Below are 21267 nucleotides of genomic sequence, written 5' to 3' on the forward strand. Positions count from 1 at the left end.
GCTACTGTTCCATCTCGCTCCACCCTACAATGAGACATGCCAAGCTTAAAATTAAAGCCATATTAAACCCAATGAAAACCACTCTACACTGTGATGGCTAAGATGCTATTTTGAACGAAAAGGTTTGAGTGCTTCTCTTCTGAACTCAAAGATCTTCGCTGGAAGAAACCAGAACAAAGTTAAAGCTAGCTTGACTCGCATACAAGGTCATTCACAATCAATCCCTTGACTACCTAAAAGCATCTCATAAAATCTCTGTTCGCATCATGAACTTGAGCAGAGTTGATACGCTCAAAAGGAAACAAAAGAGTGATGGTTGGAATGCATTAATTAATCTCAGCCACTGGTAATTATGATCATTTTTTTGCCTATGATACATCAGATTTGACCAAGCAATATGCAAATCAGTTTTGGTCCTCTCTGAATCAGAACACAAGCAAGCCAAGAACGGTTTTGCCCTAGTCACGACTCTGCAGTCGACTGCAGGTTGGCTTCAGCAGCACAGTGTGCACAGGATCCACGCCTGGGCATACTCGTCGCATTTAGGGTTTCACACTGAAGTTAACAAAAAAGTGGATTGCTTGAGTTAATCTATGCTGTTGGTGTGATGGATATCAATAAGCCTAGTCTAGAATCCAATAGATGCAGTTCCTGCACAGTTGTGACACAGTCCTTCTCCGGTACAGATCCAGCCATATGGAACTCAGTAACAGTTGATCAAAGATGCTCTAAAAATCTCCAACAATTTTACAAAGGACTAAAAATGAGTTTGCTTAAAATCTAAGTTAATCTCTTTTATTGATCTGAAACTTACTCTCTTACTATCCATAACTCCTTCAGCTCCCCTTAATATCAGCTGACTCCACAGAACTAGCCCCCTAATCTTCATCTTGGCCTGTCTTCACATTATACTTCACTTCTGCCATTTCTCTAAGCTTAAAACCTTAACCCCCATCTTACTCTCGATCGCTCACTTGAAGCTCTCCATTCATTATAATAAGCCTAATTGTTTGTTGTACTTCAGTCTTCTTTAACAACCCTCCATATCTTCCGCTTGAACTCCATGCTCCGCCCATCCCATTCCTTATTTTCTCCCTGCCTTGTATCCCACTTTACCTCCACCCAGGCTATTCATGTAACTCATGGCTCCTTCCTACATGAGGTAACTGCACCTTGAGTTTCTCCCCTTATTCACATTTACTAAAACCCACTCCCTTATGCTTTAACTCCTAAACTTTCTGCCTCACTCCTTTTGCTTCTCCGCAACATTAAGCCTGCTGTTCTTTATTCACTGTTCTTTCCCCCTATGAACTATATTGAGCATAGTTTGAACGACTGCCATTATCTTTAATTTTATGTCTAAATTGGTTACTTTTTTGGATATAGCTTTACTACGTTTTTTGTTCAAGAACGGCACAAAAGGGGGTGGTGATGGACGGAGCATCAGAACCAATCAAACACTCACACCAAGTCAACAGATCTGGGTTTGATCCATCACCGTTCTTTAGCCCACTTTGCCACCCCAGTTCAGACATGGCCATATGCAAATCAGTCTGACCCTGTGCCTCATGGGACCAGTCCAGCCCGAACTGCCAAGCCATGTCTTCCCTGGACCGGAAACAAGCTTCCTAGGACCGGTTTCTGGCATTTCAGCCGTCTTCAGCCAGGCTTGCTTGAATCCAGTGGCAAAGTGAGCAAGGGACTCAATGTCCGAGCATACCCTGCCAACTTGTGGCGAACAAAGCGGCACAAAAGGGGGTGGTGATGGACTGAGCATCAGAACCAATCAAACACTCACACCCAGTCAACAAATCTGGGTTTGATCCATCACCGTTCTTTAGCCCACTTTGCCACCCCAGTTCAGACATGGCCATATGCAAATCAGTCTGACCCTGTGCCTCATGGGAACAGTCCAGCCCAAACTGCCAAGCCATGCCTTCCCTGGACCGGAAACAAGTTTCCTAGGACTGGTTTCTGGCATTTCAGCCGTCTTCAGCCAGGCTTGCTTGAATCCAGTGGCAAAGTGAGCAAGGGACTCAATGTCCGAGCATACCCTGCCAACTTGTGGCAAACAAAGCGGCACAAAAGGGGGTGGTGATGGACGGAGCATCAGAACCAATCAAACACTCACACCCAGTCAACAGATCTGGGTTTGATCCATCACCGTTCTTAAGCCCACTTTGCCACCCCAGTTCAGACAAGGCCATATGCAAATCAGTCTGACCCTGTGCCTAATCGGAACAGTCCTTGAGGGGTGTTGACCTAGTTGCCATTTCTAGACACAGAAGGCAAGCAACCTCTTTCTTTCTTTTACAAAACGTCATCAAGGAATTGAAGCAAGGACTATCTTATTTATATTCATCAATAGCAAAACCACCACCTGTGTGGACATTGAGCAGCAATTTGTGGAAGCGCATGGCACAGCAATACATAAGGACATTACAGACATAACCTGGAAGACAGCGTTACTTCTGACAATCCAATATCGAAATATAGGTTTAACCTTTAAAAAGAAAAGCCTAGGATTCCCTCAAGAGTTATTCAGATGCCAAACACTGTTGTTATGACGGATTTTCATCTAATTCGTCAGTTGGTTGGAAACATTCTTGGCAGCAAATCCCATGCAGAAAAGGCATTTCATTCTTTGGATATTAAAAGACGTCTGAAATTTTACTTGGTGAAAATTAAAAGCTCCAGAATGACACATGAGTTCCTTGTCACACTCATACATTCTAACAAAAGACGTCCTATCTCCAAAAGGGGCACTGAAAGACTGTTCGCTATTTGCATTACTCTATGGCCATTCGACAGCAACCAGCCCATTTTGAAGAAGAACGATTGCTAACTCTACAGGGCGAGTGACTACTACAGTAGCAATGTTCTAAGGAGTACCCCTCCAAGACATCTGCGAGTTCCCCCCACATAATAAGCCAGCCACTTTTTTACTAGGCATTGGTGCTAGACCTGCACGCCAGAAACAAGCCAACTGTACGACATGCGGCACTGCAGCATTCGATCCATTACCATGAGTCCCCATCTGCAATCCTTACAATGTACTGCTCAATACATTTGATGAAAGTATGTGAATCAATGAATGATCTAACGATAAGAGAGTAAAACGTTATTTAGATTGAACTTCAGCTATGCAGCATTTGTATCTTCATAGATTCATGAGTAACCGTCTCATCTCCAGCTTTTTAAAAGAGGCTCAAATAAGTTGTATCTTACACACTTTCATGCTGCAGAACCAGTGCAAACACTTCAGTCAACTAAAAGAAAGTCTCATACAGCCCACACTCAAGAAATGTATCCCTAAAGAGAGGAAAGTGAAACACAAAAGAAGTATGCGTGAGACTACATACAGCAAAAATTTGAAAAATGAGGTGTAGCTAAATACATAAAAAAATCCACTTCCAAGTAAAAGTCATGGAGGACAGAGTGGGTAGGTGGCTGGTCAAATTGGGCGAAATTTTAGATAAATAACTGGCGTTCGTATTAGCCTAGGGCTTCGAAGAGAGATTCTTGAAATTTCTATGCATCGTCAATCATCTGAAATTGCCAGATTGCACGCTGATTATGTGTGCAGATTAGAATTGCCTGAACCCGCATGGATTAGCTCAGCTGGATGACGAAAGGCAATGTACTGGTAGACTATTAGCAGCTGATATATCCCAAAGTGCAGAACTAAACTTCCCAATTGCCTAAGCACTTTGTTTTCTCCCTCTCTGGTACCATTGTAATACCTACCAACATTATAATAAATCTATTAGACCCTGGGATCCTTGCTGCTGTGGTATCAGATTATATTTCAGTCACTATCCAACTAACTCTTATCATAAAAAAGCAATCCTAAATCATAACAACACTAGCCCTTACTGAGAAAAAGAGGACACATCCCTGTAAGAGCAGTATTGTGCTACACCAAAGTGGAGAAGGTGGGGACAACTACTTTTCATGCAAACTGTGCCGCAAAAAGAAATAATAACAGAGTGTATCAAACGTTGTTTCTTTTTCTCTTTCATCAATGGGCTAGAACCCACTGAGAACGGCTGCAGGTAGCTTAGGCAACTCATTGTGTTAACTGAGTAGTGGTCTCAAACCAAGAGTAATACAGCACCCACGCCAGAGCAAAATTTAAATAAACTTCAACAATTTATTTTACAAGACTAATGACATTTTAGATTAACACACTTGTGTGTAAAATGGAAAGTGCTATGCCTACCTTTTGCTCAAAACACATTTTCACGAGGAGTTTAGATGCACTCAATAATTCTGTGACACAAAGTCTCACACTGTTTATATATGCCTCCAGAGTTTCTAGGATTTGAAACCACTGTAACATATCAGCCTCTACCAACGGTCTCTTGGACACAGACACAAAGGGCACTTTAATACAATGAGACAGGCCCTCTAAAGAACAGGGATGGCCTATGTAAATCTGCATCAAATTGTTTTGACCACCACAAATGTTGTGCATTTGTTTATGCAGTACCTTGTTAATGAGTTCCTTTAGGCTACCTGCCACAATTCCCTTGCGATTGCTGCCATCACGGTTAGACACTCGATACGGTCGCTGTGGAGAAGGGAGCTCTGGAAACAAAACTCGTTTGGTCAGCAATGAGCCCACCGAGGCAACTGATCTACAAAAAGAAAGTAAACAATGCATCAATTCCTTTATGTTCTATAAGATAGGACTTGCAGTCACATGTTTCCGATGGACTCTTATGGCTGGTTTTGAACAGTGTGTGCATCTCACTCCCAACCTGGATAAGAATCTCAGGAGGTGTTTGGTGGGGTGGAATTCTCTACCTATTACTCATGCATGAACTAGTGATACCTATGGTGGAGTTTAAGAAGTTTAGCTTAGATACCACTGAACTGTTTCATAACCATGTATGGGATGAGGTCTAAGGAAAACACCAAATTCAGCAAGTTTGTCAGTACACTGTTATATCAGTCCTGTGACATCAGCAAAGCTAAAAGAGGAAATCGAGTTACTCACCAATGTAATTTAGTTCTTAATATCGAATGAATAGCGCAACCTCATGGCTGGTAGGCAAAAAAAGAACCAAAGCTACAATCCAGGGGCCTTTTAACCCCGAGGCCATCAATGATGTACCCACTGCTGATGCACCCTGTGTCCCTAACCACTGACCAGCAGTAGAATTGTCAAATCATAGTTTATTGGCTCGACAAACTGCCATATACTGGAAATATGAATTTGAAGAAAGCGTCACTCCAGGGGAAATGTCCCCCGATTGCACTGCCAAAATTCCCAAAGGGAAGTTAATCCAATGTTAATCAACAACGGGAGTGAGTTCTTTTTTTAAATCATCTGTAAAATGCCACAATATGTCCTAAATGAATTAAATCTAGCAAACTTCATGCATTTTATGCAATTTGATGGTGAGCCAAAAGTTGCAATTTTTTTTTTAAAGTTCATACAAATATTCTTAAAGGTTTCAAACGTGCAGGGTGCTGTAGTTTCACACTTTGGGGACTATATGCAGAGAGAGAAGTGTTACTCACAGAAGATATACCAATTATGAAATGAGTTGTTTTAATGAGACTGTCCAGTAAATTTACCAAGAGTAAAGCATGTATTTAAAAAGCTCCTCTTAGGGGGCGTGGCTTGGACGGCAGTAGAAATGGCCGCCTGATTTAGCCGCTCCGTCGGACCGGAGGAAAACGCTGTCCTTCCTGAGCCCTGTGACCGATTAGGCGTGCACCGGATGGCGCTGATATCGCTCTGTAAGGTGTCTGGAGTTCGGGGAGCCCCTTGCATTTGACGGCGGAGGCTGGAAAGTCGACTTTGGGGTGAGATCCGCTTCACGACGCGCTGCGAAGAGTACCAAAATGGCGCCTACCTGAATGTCTCGTTTGGACGGTCCCGTGCGGCTGACAAGACGTCTCCTGACAGGTACATGGATATCGGCGAAGCACGACTGCTCACTCGCGCTGATGTCGAGTTGAGGCCAGGGTGCTTTCAGAGTCTTGGATGACCTGGTGAGCCGTCTATTGGGGTACCGGCATGCCTGACTTCAAGATGGCGGCATGGCTGCACTAAACCTCGATCCAATCTCAGTCCTTCAACTATCGCTTGCTCTCGAGAAACCAGCCTGAGCCCAGCGCATGCCATGGGTCCGCTTGTGTCCCGGTTGGGGTCCTCTTACGCCGTTCCATCAGCCACTTGAACATGGCTCGTGCCCTAGTATCTGGTAGCAGCCTTGACTCTCCTGCTTTCCCTATCTTTGTGCTCTGTCACTCTAGTGTGTGCTCTTCTGCTGAGAATTGCGGAGGGTGGGAGTTGCACACCTAGCTCTGCCACACCAAGCACTGCGCTCTATTGGTGCGAATTATAGAGGGAAGGATCTATACACCAAACCGGAGACAGGATTGTTCCTTTTTCCAGATGCGTCGGTGCAGGCCGGCTTTTCCTACTATACCTGGGTAAATTAACACTGCAATCGGCATGTTCACGGCTACCTGGTCCAATAGCCCTTCATATGATCACACTTTATGACCACGCATTGTCACTCTGATCCGCTACCATCTCTATAAGGGTCCTTTTTGTGACTTTCTTTCTCCCAGCACGGCGCTCCCGAGAGTCCCTAGACGTTTTCATTACCCAGGCAGACGACCACCTAATTATCCATTTATATACCGCATCCCACTACCTCTAAAATGGCGGACCGCGACTCTAAGTTGATGCACAAAAGGAATAAAGGTGAACCCTCACAGTCAGATTCGCCCATCAAAATGAAACCAGATATCAATAGCACATTGGACTTAATTCTTAAAAAACTGGCCGATGTTCACGAGCTGGCCAAATCAACTAAACAAACTACAGATTCTATAAAGTTGGAAATAACGGCCATTAGAGCAGATATGAACACGGTGAATAATAGACTCTCTGTAGCTGAACAGAGGATCAGTGACGTTGAGGACATCGTTGCCAAGTCACGCTCTGAGGTAAAATCCTTGCAGAAGGTGTCGTCTATGCTCCTGAGACAGACAGCTGAGTTGGAAGACCGTAATCGGAGAGGTAACATTCGAATACTTGGTGTTCCGGAGGGGTCGGAGGAGGCTCTAGGATCTTGCTTGGCCTTTCTTGAGGACTGGATCCCGAAATTTACTGGCATATCGTTTGACCACCCCTTTGAATTGGACAGAGCACACAGAATCCCATCATTTAAATCCTCTTCACGGCAGGGGGTTCGTCCAATCATCTGTAAGCCTCTGCGATATCGACAGGTTGAAGCAATACTTACCTATGCCCGGAAAAACCATCAACTCATCTGGAAGGGTCACAAAATTATTTTCACCCAAGATTTCTCGAAACCTACTGTTGATATGCGTAAGGGTTTCCTTAATCTAAGGGACAAGCTGAAGAGCAAAGGTATTCTGTTCTCTTTTGTCGGCCCTACTAGATTTAAGATCACTGATGGGAGTAGACACCTCTTTTTCACCGACCCCAGAGATCTTGAGAATTATCTAGAGGGTCCTCCTGCTCAAGACATGGACTCGTCACAGATTTCTGCCAGTAAAAGAAAGTCCTCACCTGGTCCGACGTAATGAGGGCACTGTCTCCATCGTATCTCATAACATTGCTCCCTTCGAATGACCCGGGGTATTGCACCTATTCATACGTAATTTGAGTCTGTGTACACGCCCTTTATGGGTTGAGATGGTATTTTGGTGGTTGATATCTGTTCCTATTTAGGCTTGCATTTCAGCCGAAGGTTAACTGTTCGTTAGATATTGGGAAGATCTGTATATGTCCTGATTATGAGGTTTCCTCCGGGGTGCGGGCGGACACTTCTGTCGTCGCACCTCCCACATGCTAAGTATTCCGGTTGGGGTGGGGAGGGAGGGGAAGGGGGGTGACTGGGTTGAGAGCGCCCGTGATTTCAATAACGTTTTCACTGATTTTATTGTTGATTCCTCGGCTGCTCTCCATATACTTTTCTTTCTCTTCTTTTCTTTCTTCTTTTTCTCCTTTTCCTTCACTCTTCTCCTTTCCCGGCTTCTTCTGCTCGTTAGACATGTCTGGTGCCCTGTATCCCATATACAATGTTCAGGATTTGAATGTCTGGATTCTAAATTGATTATGCTGCTGCAGATATGTGTTATTGATGGCTGCCATATGAGTCCTGCTATATGGTTTTCTAACTATTCGCATTTGTTCCTGTGTCAAGTCCCATACTTAATGATTTCACCATTTGCAACCGACCCTGATGGCCACTAACAAACAATGTGCCCTATCGAGCGATCTGAAGATTGTGTCTCTAAATGTTAAGGGTCTTAATCACCCTGTGAAAAGGCGTAAAGTCTTAGAGTATTTGGCCAAGACAAAAAGTGACATTGTGTTGTTACAATAGACAAAGCTCTCTGAGGATGACATTACCCTCCTTAAAGGTAACTGGTTTTCACAAATGGCATGCTCTAAAGCTGATAAGAAGAAACGAGGTGTCATTACCTTGATTTCGAAATCTGCTAACATAACGCTAGAATCCTCTGCGCACGACAATGATGGTCGTTTTTTGATCACTCACTTGAGGAGAGGAGAGGATTTAATACATGTAGTCAAAATTTATGGGCCTAACGCGGACGACCCCTCCTTTTGGTCCAGCGTTTCAGACAGATTGGTCAGTATACCCCAGGATGATCTTATGGTAATGGCAGGAGATTTCAACCTGCCCCTGGACCCGATAATTGACAGGCAGTCTAACTGCCAGTATCATCCCACGAGCTCACATGCGATACTCACAACTATTTGCTCTAAACTTAATCTTAAAGATCCATGGAGACTCCAGCATCCAGACACAAGGGACTACACTTTCTACTCGGCCCCTCACAACTCGTACACTAGGATTGACTATATCCTTGTCTCTGGGGCATACACCTGCCTCATAGAGGATACTGATATAGCCCCACGGCTGATCTCTGATCATTCTTGCATTTCGCTTAAATTAACGGGAAGCCACAAGACACAAACTCCTAAAAGATGGAGATTTAATAATGATGTTTTGTCGGACCCCGCAGACAGAGAGAAGATTGCGGAGGCCATTACAGATTAACTTAGTCATAACAGGGTGAATGATACTAACATAAATATTCACTGTGTTGCACTGAAGGCCACTATACGGGGACTAGTCATTGCAATAAAAACGAAATTAAATAAAAGCCTGAACCAAAGACTACTCCTACTAGAACGAGAAATTAGAGATTTAGAAACTGCCCACATTGCGTCCTTTAACGATGCTACTCTATTGTTGACTTTGACACAGAAGAAATATGAGTACAATAAGATACTAAGTGAACGAGCGGGGGTGTGGATTAATAAATTTAAAGCTCTGAATCTATGTGAAGCCAATAAGGCTGGGAAACTCCTAGCTTCATATCTTAAACATAGACAAAACCAACATGTCATCTCTTCAATCAAAGACGCTAACAACCAAACTCACACAACACATAATGGCATTCTCAATACTTTTAAACAATTCTATCAAGACCTGTATTCTAATAATCAGACTTTTGACAGTGAGAGATGCTCTGCTTTCCTCCGCGATCTCAATCTACCACAACTCTCAGAAGCGGATTCGGCCATGTTAGGTATGGAAATCAATAGCTCGGAGATAGAAAAGACGGTCAGATCCTTGAAGGAGAATAAAGCGCCAGGACCAGATGGCTTCACGGCGTCCTTCTATAAATCCTTTTTAGCTCAATTAGGCCCTACTATGAAACAGGTTTTTAATCACAGTGCCACCACAGGACGCACGCCTGACTCTATGTCCGAAGCTAACATTGTCGTTATCCCCAAGGATGGGAAAGACCCCGTATATCCAAAAAATTATAGACCTATTTCGCTTATAAATGTCGATTGTAAAATATATGCCAAAATTCTTGCGGTTAGGCTAAATTCGGTCCTTCATAAATTGATAGGCAATTCCCAGGTGGGGTTTCTCCGGAATCGTTTATCCAATGATAACACACGTCTGCTATGCCATGTATTGGAAAATGCGGCAACTAAAAGTGAGCCCTCTGTTGCCATCACGTTAGACGCCGAGAAGGCCTTCGATAGAGTCTCTTGGGCGTTTTTGGAACGTTGCTTGCACTTCTCTAATTTAGGTGATGAGTTTATTAAAATGGTTATGTCACTATACCTAAAACCGACTGGCCGTATAGCTGTTAACGGGTCACTTTCGGAGGCCTTCCCCCTTTATCAGGGTACCAGACAGGGATGCCCCTTATCTCCATCACTTTTTCTCTTGGCATTGGAGCCTCTTCTTCAGGCCATTAAGTTCAATACAGATATTAAAGGAGTAGACATCAGTGGCGTACAAGTCAAATTGGCCGCCTACGCGGATGATATATTGATAGTCACTGAGTGCCCGGATTCCTCAATTACAGCCCTGATGGACACGATTGCATTATATTCTATACACTCCGGGTATAAACTCAATAGAGATAAATCGGAAGTTAAACCATTAAATGTGTTCTGCACTAGCGATATGCTGGGGGACTCTGGGTTAGCATGGCAAGCGGGCTACATTAAATATTTGGGGATTGAATTTGGGAACAATATCATGGACACCCTGTATCAAAATGAAAAGGTGCTTCTAGAGAAAATTAAGAAACTTTTGGATGCATGGTCCCCAAAATTTATCACGTGGTGGGGAAGAATTGAGACTGTCAAGATGATGGTTACCCCTTTAGTTAATTACCTCATATGCATGCTCCCACTTATGCTAACTGATTCCTTTCATCATAAATTAGACACCCTTTTAACGTCATTCCTTTGGCGCGAGAAAAAAGCCAGAATTAGCATCCGTAAATTGAGGCTTGATAAGAAGCTGGGAGGCGTTAACCTGGCGGATTTTCGCCTCTACCAATACGCCTTTTTGGCGAAACAAGGCCTACTTTGGGTTTCTCCTCCTGGTAATTATATACCAGTGTGGTTAGAAGTGGAAAAGGCCCTCCTCAATAACATACATCATCTGTCGACTCTCACTGCCAATCGTCTTGTCGCCTCCCACTCCAAGCCCATCTTTAAAAACACTAAATTAGCTCTCTTGAAAATAGATAGGACCCTGGAGGTCAGGATGAAGGGCTCCAACATGGAATCGCTTTGGCTAAACTCCAAGTTCCTCTACAATGGTAAACCACTATTCTTTGAATCCTGGTGCAAAAAAGGTATCTTTTTTCTCCATCAATTGGAAAACACTGCATTCCCATTGACATTCAGGGAAATTCAAACTAGATATCACTTAGCCGATATTGAATTTTATAATTTCCTGAAAGTGAGGGCTGCCATTGCGAAATCCAGACTGTCCTCTAGTTCCCCATCGTTGCCCGCATTTGTAACAAAACTCAATAGGCTTGGCCATCAGGTCTCCCAGATTTACAAACTGTTGCGCCCAAAATCCTCAAAGATTAATGCTAAGGTAGTCGATTATTGGAACTTGCTCTCGCCTACTCAGTTGACTGTAGAGATGTGGCCCTCCTTATGGGGTTCAGTTTCACGCAATAAGATTTCCCCAGTTCTTTCTCAAACTAAATTCTGGTTATTACACAAGGCTTTTTGGACACCAGCTAGGCTGTTTTCCGTGGGGATTCGGGAGGATGACATCTGCTGGAATTGTAACCAGGGCAGAGGAGATTTGGCTCACCTTATAATACACTGTACTGTAGTGAAGCCCTTCTGGGATAGGGTCCTTTCATTTTTGAATAAATTATTTAATTGTGTACTCCCCAGGAATTTGCCGACTGTGGTAACTGCTTTTTTACAGGAGGATTTGCAATCGGAAGATGACCGAGCTCTTCTTGACCTATTGTTGATTTCTGCAGTCAAAATGATACTCACCAATTGGAAAGACACTAGCAAGACCTCTTACAACGGCTGGATGAACTGGGTCATACACCTCAGGGGGGCAGACAACATCGTCTTGCAACACTCGCCTTGGAAATCCCCAACGAGGAGCATGTGGTCTACCCTGGACGACTACTTTGCTTCTCATAAACCGCCATGAACTCTTTATTTGGAACGATATTTCCTATGGGGGCTTTACATTTATGGAATTTGTGCTTGCTGGATGTTTACTGTATTATGCCATACTACGTAATGGGTTAGGGCACTGGACTGTCTCTTCTCTCCCCTTTCTGGTTCTCCTTTCCTCCTTCCTTTTCTTTTCACTCTATTTTTTCCTTTCTTGAGCTGTTGACTAAGAGGTCACTTCATTGTCAAGATGAACACCTATCGCTAGTAATACTTTATGCTCAGCTAAATACCTTGTCATGTATACTGTTGTACTCGACCTTGTTACCAGCTCTTGTTATGATTCTACAGGAAAATTAATAAAGATAATTTGAAATCAAAATAAAAAGCTCCTCTTTTTTTTTTTTATTAACAACCACTATTAAAAAGCTCCTCTTTTTTTATTAACAACCACTATTAAATACATACTTTACTCTGGCATATTTCAAATGAAATTAAAAAAAATATTCATGTGAAATATGCCCGCCCATGAAGCCAGGCCTTCTTGTACCTTAACGTCTATCACAAATTCTTGCATTCCAAGTTCCTCGGCCAGTGACCACTCCAATATGTCCCTCTACCAAAAGGCTATTGTAGGGCCCCCAGGACAGAGCTAGCAAACTGCTACCCGCCAGAACCATCCCCAGTAGTGCAAATGTATGAGGAATTCTCACATCCTAAGTCTAGACAGGATCCCCAAGGGAAACAGTCAGAACACCGTGACCTCAGCCACGCCTGTTCTAACTTCGCAAGCGCTACCACGCTTGCCTTAATCACGCTTATGCGTGGTTAAGGCAGTGCGCGGTCAAGTTGCTGGCTCACAGAATCAGGAAGGATCAGGAGAGGACGTGGCACAGGAAGGTAAGTGGGGCTGAGGCCGGGTTTTAGAGGGGGTCAGTTTGTATGGTTTTGGGGTTGGAAAGGGGGAGGGTCGGGGTAGTTTTCAGGGCTGGGGGAGTCTGGATACTTTTCAGGGCTAAGAAAGGGGGTTGCTTTTAGAAGGGAGAGGGTAGTTTTAGATGTCAGGTGCGAGGGTTTAAGGGGCCATTCTAGGGCTCAGGGAGGGGGCAGGGATCGTAATTCTTTTTAGGGCTTAGGGGGGCAGGGTAGAATTTAGGGTTTAGGGGGTCAAGGTAGTTTTTAGGGCTTAGAGGAGGGCGGGGTCATTGTAGCAGAACTCTGCTTCACAACCCCCCCACACGATTAAAACCAACAGGTTGTCTAACTCCTTAAAAATCAACCTTGGGATGCATAATGTATTTTGTTAATGGTACAAGCCATCTCAGCGACTGAAGGAAGGGTATTCCAAAACCGCACTGAAGAGCTATGACCTGGAGAACTCTTCCCATATTGTGAGCAAACTATCCTTCAGCCTTGTGTACCATCTGTATTCTCAAATATCTTGACCCATTTATTTCCCATTGTAACCCTGTGCCCTAGCAATTTCTCCAATGCAATTTTATGTCAAGACAGGGGGCTAGCATTATGTATCAACCTTTATATACACCACTTCTGAGCAGCAACCTTAAAAGATCTAAAGCAGAACACAACATGAACTCATAATCAAATAGAACCCCAAATAGTCCATATAAGTCTCTTGAACTCCATTCTCTTCCTCTTTTGTTTGCTGCTCATGAGCAGATAGTTATTGTAATTCTGTTTATATTTGGCTGTATGGGAAGGCATTTAGTCTGTCGGTGTGAGGAGATTGTGTTTGTGTGACATTTACCCCAATTTTCAGGTAGTTATGTGAGGGATCATGTATTAGATATAAAGGATGTATTAGAGGGTAACTTTTTGATTTAAGAATAATAGCGTTTAACAGGTAAAAAGTGAGATTATATGGAATTATATATTTAAAGGACAAACAGCAGAAAAGACTAAAAATCGTGATGTAACTGCCCAATGACTATCATTTGGCTTGCATCCTGTCCTGCACATGCTGTGGTGCACGTGCAGGCATACAGAGCGCAAGGGGAATAGTTTAGGGGCGGCCATCTCCTTTTTCTAAACATGATGATGCGCGTAGCAATACACTTATTTTCTGAAAGAAATCACTCATATTTTGCAAAAAGAGACATTTTCCATAGGAGACAGACTCTGTCCTACTATGATTAGTGTGATGGTGTTCTGAAGTGCATTGCTTAGCAGTGTGCAACTCTTAATGAGTGGTTGGAAAACAAGTAAAAACAATATTATACAAGGAGAATCTAGATATGAAATTTGATTGGATTTTGATTTTTAAAAAGTTGCAGTTGTCATGGTTAATGTTATAGTTTGGGAAATTAGAGGACTACATTAAAGATGATAATGTCTGAGGGAATTCATGCATTTACACAGAAGAGCAGGAGGAGTCAATAAAGAGTAAGGAGATTTGGGACACTGTTCCAGAAACATTAAAATCACTTTTAAAGAAGGGTAGGTAGAAAGGAAAATCTATAGAAGATTAGGAGTTTTGGTCCATATCGGATGATGAGGTAAGGTCTAATAGAGGGCCTGGAGGGAAGTGCTTGAGGAAAAGAAAGCTTAGCAAAGAAACTGAGGTTTCCAGTGATTCGGAAGAGAGAAGAGGAGTCTCAAGTAACTTGCACAGTAGTGATGTCCAACACAGCACACAAGTAAGGCAGGTGATCCTGCAAAGGAGAAGGGTTATCAACCTACTTGGAATCAGCGACATTTGGATGCAGATCTAGGGGAGTATATCCTGAATTTGGGATATGATGATGGTTACAAGTTTGCGAGTAAGGAGAGTACTAAGATTAATATTAAAAAGGAGATAAGGGATCCACTGGATCAAGCAGTGTTTAATCCCTTAGAAATTAAGACATCCAAGCACTTCTGAATGGTGGCCTATGGACCATGGTGCAGCGTATATTAAAAATTGGTTCAGAAGATCGTTGGGAAGGGGGATAAATATCATGAGAGAAGGATATTCTTGCCCAGTAATTGATGTCAAGGAGACTATGACTCCAAAATTGGGTCCAGATTTGATCTCTTTTTTATTCAAGTTGGGCAGAGATCCAAGAAAGGGCTTAAACAGGACCCTTGGATTGGATTGGATTGGATATGGTTTTTGTAGAGCGCGATAGCTACCCGCAGGCATCCTAGCGCTTAGCCAAGTACAGGTGTGTGGGCGGGTCAATTTTATCTGCTGAAGAGAAAGGTTTTTCGTTTTTTCCGGAAGTGCCGAAGGTTGGGTTCTGAACGAATAGAGATTGGGAGGGAGTTCCAGAGCCTTGCCGCGTTTGTTGAGAACATTCTTCCTCCACTCCTTTCTCTTTTGAACCTGGGTCTGATGACTTGAAAGGTATGAGTCGACCTAAGCTGTCTGGTGGGGTGGTAGGGGGTAATCAGGGTATGGTTCAGGATTGCTCCTTTCCTCCAGTAGGCACGGTGGGCAATGCACATGCTTTTAAAATTGATCCTGTCTTTTACTGGCAGCCAGTGGAGGGCTTTTAGTTCAGATTTCACTGATTGGCGGCGGGGAATGCGCAGAAGCGTGCGGGCAGCGCAGTTTTGAATCACCTGGAGTCTTTTCAAGGTTGATTCAGGGGCGCCTAGATAAAGGGCATTTCCGAAATCCAGCCGGGAGAGGATTAGGCCCGGGACCATGATCTGTCTGGCCTTGTAGGGGAGAAGCGGTAGGATTTTTCGGATGAGTCTTATAATGCCCATGCAGGTGGCAGATAATTTGGTTGCCTGGTGTCCGAAGGATAATGTGCTGTCAAGCCAAATTCCTAAGTTCTTGATGGTGTTCCTGGCTGGGGGTGCTGGGCCTAGATCTGGTGGCCACAGAGACTCAATGGATTTTTGAGGGGAGTTGCCCAGTACCATTAGCTCTGTTTTGTCGCCGTTTAGTTTCGGGTAAGACTGACTCATCTAGGTACTTACTGCTTCCATGCAGCCTCTGAGATCATTAGGACATGAAGAAGGATGATTTAGGGTAACCACCAGTTGCGTGTCATCCGCGTAGGACACGACTTGGACGCCGAAAGGGCAAATTATTTCTGCGAGGGGGTGCATGTATATGTTAAACAGTGTGGGGCTCAGGGACGAACCCTGGGGAACCCCACAACTGAGTGGTTTACTGGGCGAGGTGGTATCGCCTTCGCAGACTCGGAAGGAGCGTTCTGACAGAAATGATCGTAGCCAGGCCGCCGCTGTAGAGGTTATCCTTAGTTCTGAGATTCTGTGAAGCAGGATGTCGTGATTCACAGTGTCGAAGGCGGCACTGAGGTCCAATAAGATAATGGCCGCAGTGCCGCCCTGATCCACGATCATTCTTGCTCCTTCTGTTACAGCTAGTAAAGCGGTTTCTGTTCCGTGCATGGGGCGGAACCCAGTTTGAGATGAGTCCAGTAGTTTATTTGTTTCCAGGAATTCTGTGAGGGATTGGTTGACGTGCTTTTCCACGATTTTGGATATCCAAGGTAACAGGGAGATTGGGCGGTAATTTCCCAGGTTCATCTGATCTAGATTGGGTTTTTCAGGAGGGCTTTGACTGTTGCCTGCTTCCATTTTGGGGGAACGAGTCCTGAGGAAAGTGAATTGTTGATTAAGTTCAGAATGGTGGGCAGGATGATAGGGGTGATTGTTCTGAGAAACTGAGCTGGGGCTGGGTCGCTGGGAGGTCCGGACTTTACCTGGAGTAATATGGTTTCCAGGCTGGTGGACTCCAGTGGTGGAAAGTTTTCTAGGGTGGTAATTGGAGGTGGACTGATATCCTTCTGTTCTATTTTGGGATGAGGGGGTGGGGGGAAAGATGAGTAGATTGTGGCTATTTTATTGAAGAAGTAGTCTGCCTGTTCATTGCAGCGAGTTTGAGCAGTGAGTGGATCTGGTGGTTTATCGGGAAGTTTGAGCAGGCTCTTCGCGATTTGATATATTTCCTTGGGTTTGGATGCTGCTTCGTCAATTTTGTTTTCGTAGAAGGTAGCTTGAGCTTTTTTTATGTCATTTTTATACGTTTTTATGGCGGCCCGATATTCATTTTTGCTGATTTATGAGTAATCAATGCGCCATTTCCGTTCCAATCTTTTGCATTCTTTTTTAAGAGTGCGCAGGTCCTGTGAGTACCAAGGAGCGTTTTTTGGTCTCTGTTTGGGTTTGATATCCTTAAATGGGATAGTAAGATCTAAGGAGGTGGTGATCCAGTTGTTGAAGTTGTCATTATTAATAATCGGATCGGGGTTGTTTACTGGGACAGAGGCTTCCAGAGTGGTTGTCCACAGGTTGGTGTTAAGTTGGGACCATTTGCGGTCCCTGCAAGAGGCGGTGGAAGGTTTAGGACGTGGTCCGGACGGCGCCCAGATAAATGGGATCAGAAATGGTCCGTCCATGGGAGGGGAATGGATGGACTAACTGTGAGATGGGTACAGTTAGTAAAGATGGGGTCCAGGAGGTGACCTTTATCGTGGGTGGGTTGCAGCACTCGCTGGGAGAGTTCTAGTGCCTCCAGATTGTTGCGTAGTTCGGCGGCAGCTGAATCTAGGGGGTCATCTAGGTGCACATTCAGGTCGCCTAATAAGGTGTAGTTAGGCGAGGAGCAGACACAATTGGCTACCTCCGGTGCGAGTTGGTTTATAAAGTTAGTCGGAGTGCCCGGTGGCCGACAGATAAGAGTCCCTGAGAATGTGCATGTGGGGGAGAAGTCCAGCGAGAAAGTAAGATGTTCGCAGCTGGATAGGGTAGTTGGAGAGGCGCGGCAGGTATAGCAATTCTTGTAAATAATGGCTATGCCGCCGCCTTTCCCAGATGGACGGTCGACCCGGAGTATTTGGTATCCTGCGGGAAGAGCTTGAATGACATCGGGGTCAGATTCAGGTTGTAGCCAAGTTTCCGTGAGGAAAATGGCATCTGGTTCTTTGTCGGAGATTAACAGAGATATTTCTGCAGCATGTTTAGGGAGAGACCTGCAGTTCAGCAGGAACATAAGGTATGAGGGAGGGGGTGTTTTTGGGCCACTTTGATACGTGCACTGTGGGCAGCAGAAAAGTTTTGAGGTGGGATTCCAGGACGCAAGGCATTGGTCGTGGATGGGGCCTCGTAGTTGATGTAGAGTGCTGGACGAGTATTGGATGGATTTATTTTGGCCAGCGGTCGTGGCCCCTGGTCCCGGTCGGTCGCGGACGGGCGCAGACGGGCTTGCCTTTGTCGCGCCTTCGGCGCCCCGCCGGCGCCGCCGCTGCACCTCCTGGGTAGAGTGATCATTTTATAGTGGCGAGGGCGTGAGGGTGGGAGGGGCCTAGCCCTGGTCAATTATCTGGTATTCCTCACCCAAGAAGGCGGGCCCGGAAATACTAGTTCGGCAGGTGAGCCGAGACTCAATCAAGTTCTCGAGGGGGGCAGGATCCGCTCTCACTTCAGCAGTAACTGATAGTAAGTGGCGATTTGATTTTAGTATTTTTTAAAATGCAGTTTTCTCCAAATAAGCAATCTTTTGGAGCGAGTTTAAAAACGATAGTAGGCTTTTTGATTCAAGCAGCAAAGTTTAAAAACAATGTCCCGGCTTCCGCCTCAGGACCAAAACAACACACCACACTCACTCGTAGTCAGTGAAGATGTGGAGAATTCAGGTGTTTTTATAGTGGCGAGGGTGGGAGGGGCCTAGCCCTGGTCAATTATCTGGTATTCCTCACTCAAGATGGCGGGCCCGGAAATACTAGTTCGGCAGGTGAGCAGAGACTCAATCAAGTTCTCGAGGGGGGCAGGATCCCCTCTCACTTCAGCGGTAACTGATAGTAAGTGGCGATTTGATTTTAGTATTTTTTTAAAATGCAGTTTTCTCCAAATAAGCAATCTTTTGGAGCGAGTTTAAAAACGATAGTAGGCTTTTTGATTCAAGCAGCAAAGTTTAAAAACAATGTCCCGGCTTCTGCCTCAGGACCAAAACAACACACCACACTCACTCGTAGTCAGTGAAGATGTGGAGAATTCAGGTGTTTTTATAGTGGCGAGGGTGGGAGGGGCCTAGCCCTGGTCAATTATCTGGTATTCCTCACTCAAGATGGCGGGCCCGGAAATACTAGTTCGGCAGGTGAGCCGAGACTCAATCAAGTTCTCGAGGGGGGCAGGATCCCCTCTCACTTCAGCGGTAACTGATAGTAAGTGGCGATTTGATTTTAGTATTTTTTTAAAATGCAGTTTTCTCCAAATAAGCAATCTTTTGGAGCGAGTTTAAAAACGATAGTAGGCTTTTTGATTCAAGCAGCAAAGTTTAAAAACAATGTCCCGGCTTCCGCCTCAGGACCAAAACAACACACCACACTCACTCGTAGTCAGTGAAGATGTGGAGAATTCAGGTGTTTTTATAGTGGCGAGGGCGTGAGGGTGGGAGGGGCCTAGCCCTGGTCAATTATCTGGTATTCCTCACCCAAGATGGCGGGCCCGGAAATACTAGTTCGGCAGGTGAGCCGAGACTCAATCAAGTTCTCGAGGGGGGCATGATCCGCTCTCACTTCAGTGGTAACTGATAGTAAGTGGCGATTTGATTTTAGTATTTTTTAAAAATGCAGTTTTCTCCAAATAAGCAATCTTTTGGAGCGAGTTTAAAAACGATAGTAGGCTTTTTGATACAAGCAGCAAAGTTTAAAAACAATGTCCCAGCTTCCGCCTCAGGACCAAAACAACACACCCCACTCACTCGTAGTCAGTGAGTGTGGTGTGTTAAACAGTATGAAGATAAGTTGCTTGATGTGTTGGGGCCTCTAGCAAGAATTTGTGACATGGTGTAAGATGCTTATGTAAAAAAGAAATAACTGCGATATAAAACTTATTACGTGGATGGAGTAATATGTTTTTGGGGAAATGCGAATGCAGGTCTGTTCGCTGAAAGATGAAGGGGGTATTATTGCATACAAGTCTAAAGTTGGGAGACTTGGCAAGGAAAGGGCCTCCTGAGAAGGCTAAGCGACTTCCTTTTGGAAAGGGTTTAGTTAAAACCCTTGGAAAATGAGCAAATATTTACTGACTTGGGTAAGGTTCATTATTCCATGAGGAAGGTGTTTGGAGGTGGAGGTTTATATGGTAGGGCCTCAAGAAGAGAGCAACATTTGGGCCACCTCTACTATTAGAGCCATATGGACAGGCTAGAGCAGGGGTCTTCAAACTGTGGGGCACACCGCAAGGGGGACCGCCGATGGGTTCCCATGAGGGTGCAAATGCATCTGTAGGTACTTGCAAATTGCCTGGAAGCGCAGCCTTGTCCAGGCTATCTTCATTAACACGCAGCCCTTGAAGTGCATTTGGGGCTGGAAAAACAAAAGAACAAAAATAGTATTTTGTTTTTTTCGCCCTCAGGCAACTGCATATTAAATAATGTGAAAACAGCTTACTTTGAAAATAAATGTAAGATAAATTAACCATTGACAAATGTACTATTAATGTTATGAGACCTCAGTTGGCAAATACCTACACTGTGTTTGTGTGAAACCTGAGCGACACATAATTGGACCCTAGCTGGCATATTGGGGAATAGTCAGACTCTACCTAATGCAAACATTTTTATAAGTGTCTCACGCCATGGTCACCAGCAGATTCGACTATGGCAACGCACTCTACGCCGGAATAAACAAAAACCTCACACGCAAGCTACAGAACACCACTGCAAGACTGGTCCTCAACCTGCCTAGACACTGCCACATCTCCCAGCATCTGCGCACACTCCACTGGCTCCCCATCGAAGCTTAAGTCACCGTCAAGATTCTCACCCACGCTCACAAGGCCCTCCACAACACCGGACCAGCATACCTGAACAGCCGACATAAATTCCACGCACCCCGAAAGACCCTACGATCAGCCCAGCACTCCTACGCTGTGGTTCCCCGCACCAGAAAGACCAGATCAGGCTCCTTCTCCTTCCTCGCGGCCAGAGCCTGGAACGCCCTCCCTCTCCACCTCAGACAGACATCTCTCCCCATCTTCACAAGAATCCTCAAAACCTGGCTCTTCGACAGACCCCCTCCTTGATGGACTGGAACCTGCGAAACCACCCTCCCCCAGTGCCTTGAGACCCTCACGGGTGAATAGTAGTGCTTAACAAACGTGTGATTGATTGATTGAAGTGTCCCCATTATAGCAGAATTCAGCTGACCACACCCCTACATTACATCTCAAAAAGAATACATCTTTGTCACCATGAAGCTTTAAAACTAAGCCACTGGAATTATGCACCAGGAGAGGACTAAATTATGGGGCAGGGCTAACTAAATTGTGTAGCAAGAAAATTTTAA

The 21267-nt window shown here is 44.6% G+C and overlaps 1 protein-coding gene across 1 annotated transcript in view; it reads right to left on the bottom strand.

Annotated features, from left to right (window-relative positions):
• Positions 1-21267, bottom strand: part of CIDEA (cell death inducing DFFA like effector a) — a 135575-nt gene that overhangs the window by 83277 nt on the left and 31031 nt on the right. Inside the window, exon 2 of the mRNA XM_085606066.1 lies at positions 4493-4640. Coding sequence (XP_085462192.1) covers positions 4493-4640 — 148 coding nt within the window. The remainder of the gene's footprint in view (positions 1-4492; positions 4641-21267) is intronic.

The sequence above is a fragment of the Triturus cristatus genome, chromosome 5_1 (genome assembly GCF_964204655.1).
Source record: "Triturus cristatus chromosome 5_1, aTriCri1.1, whole genome shotgun sequence".
NCBI lineage: Eukaryota > Metazoa > Chordata > Amphibia > Caudata > Salamandridae > Triturus > Triturus cristatus.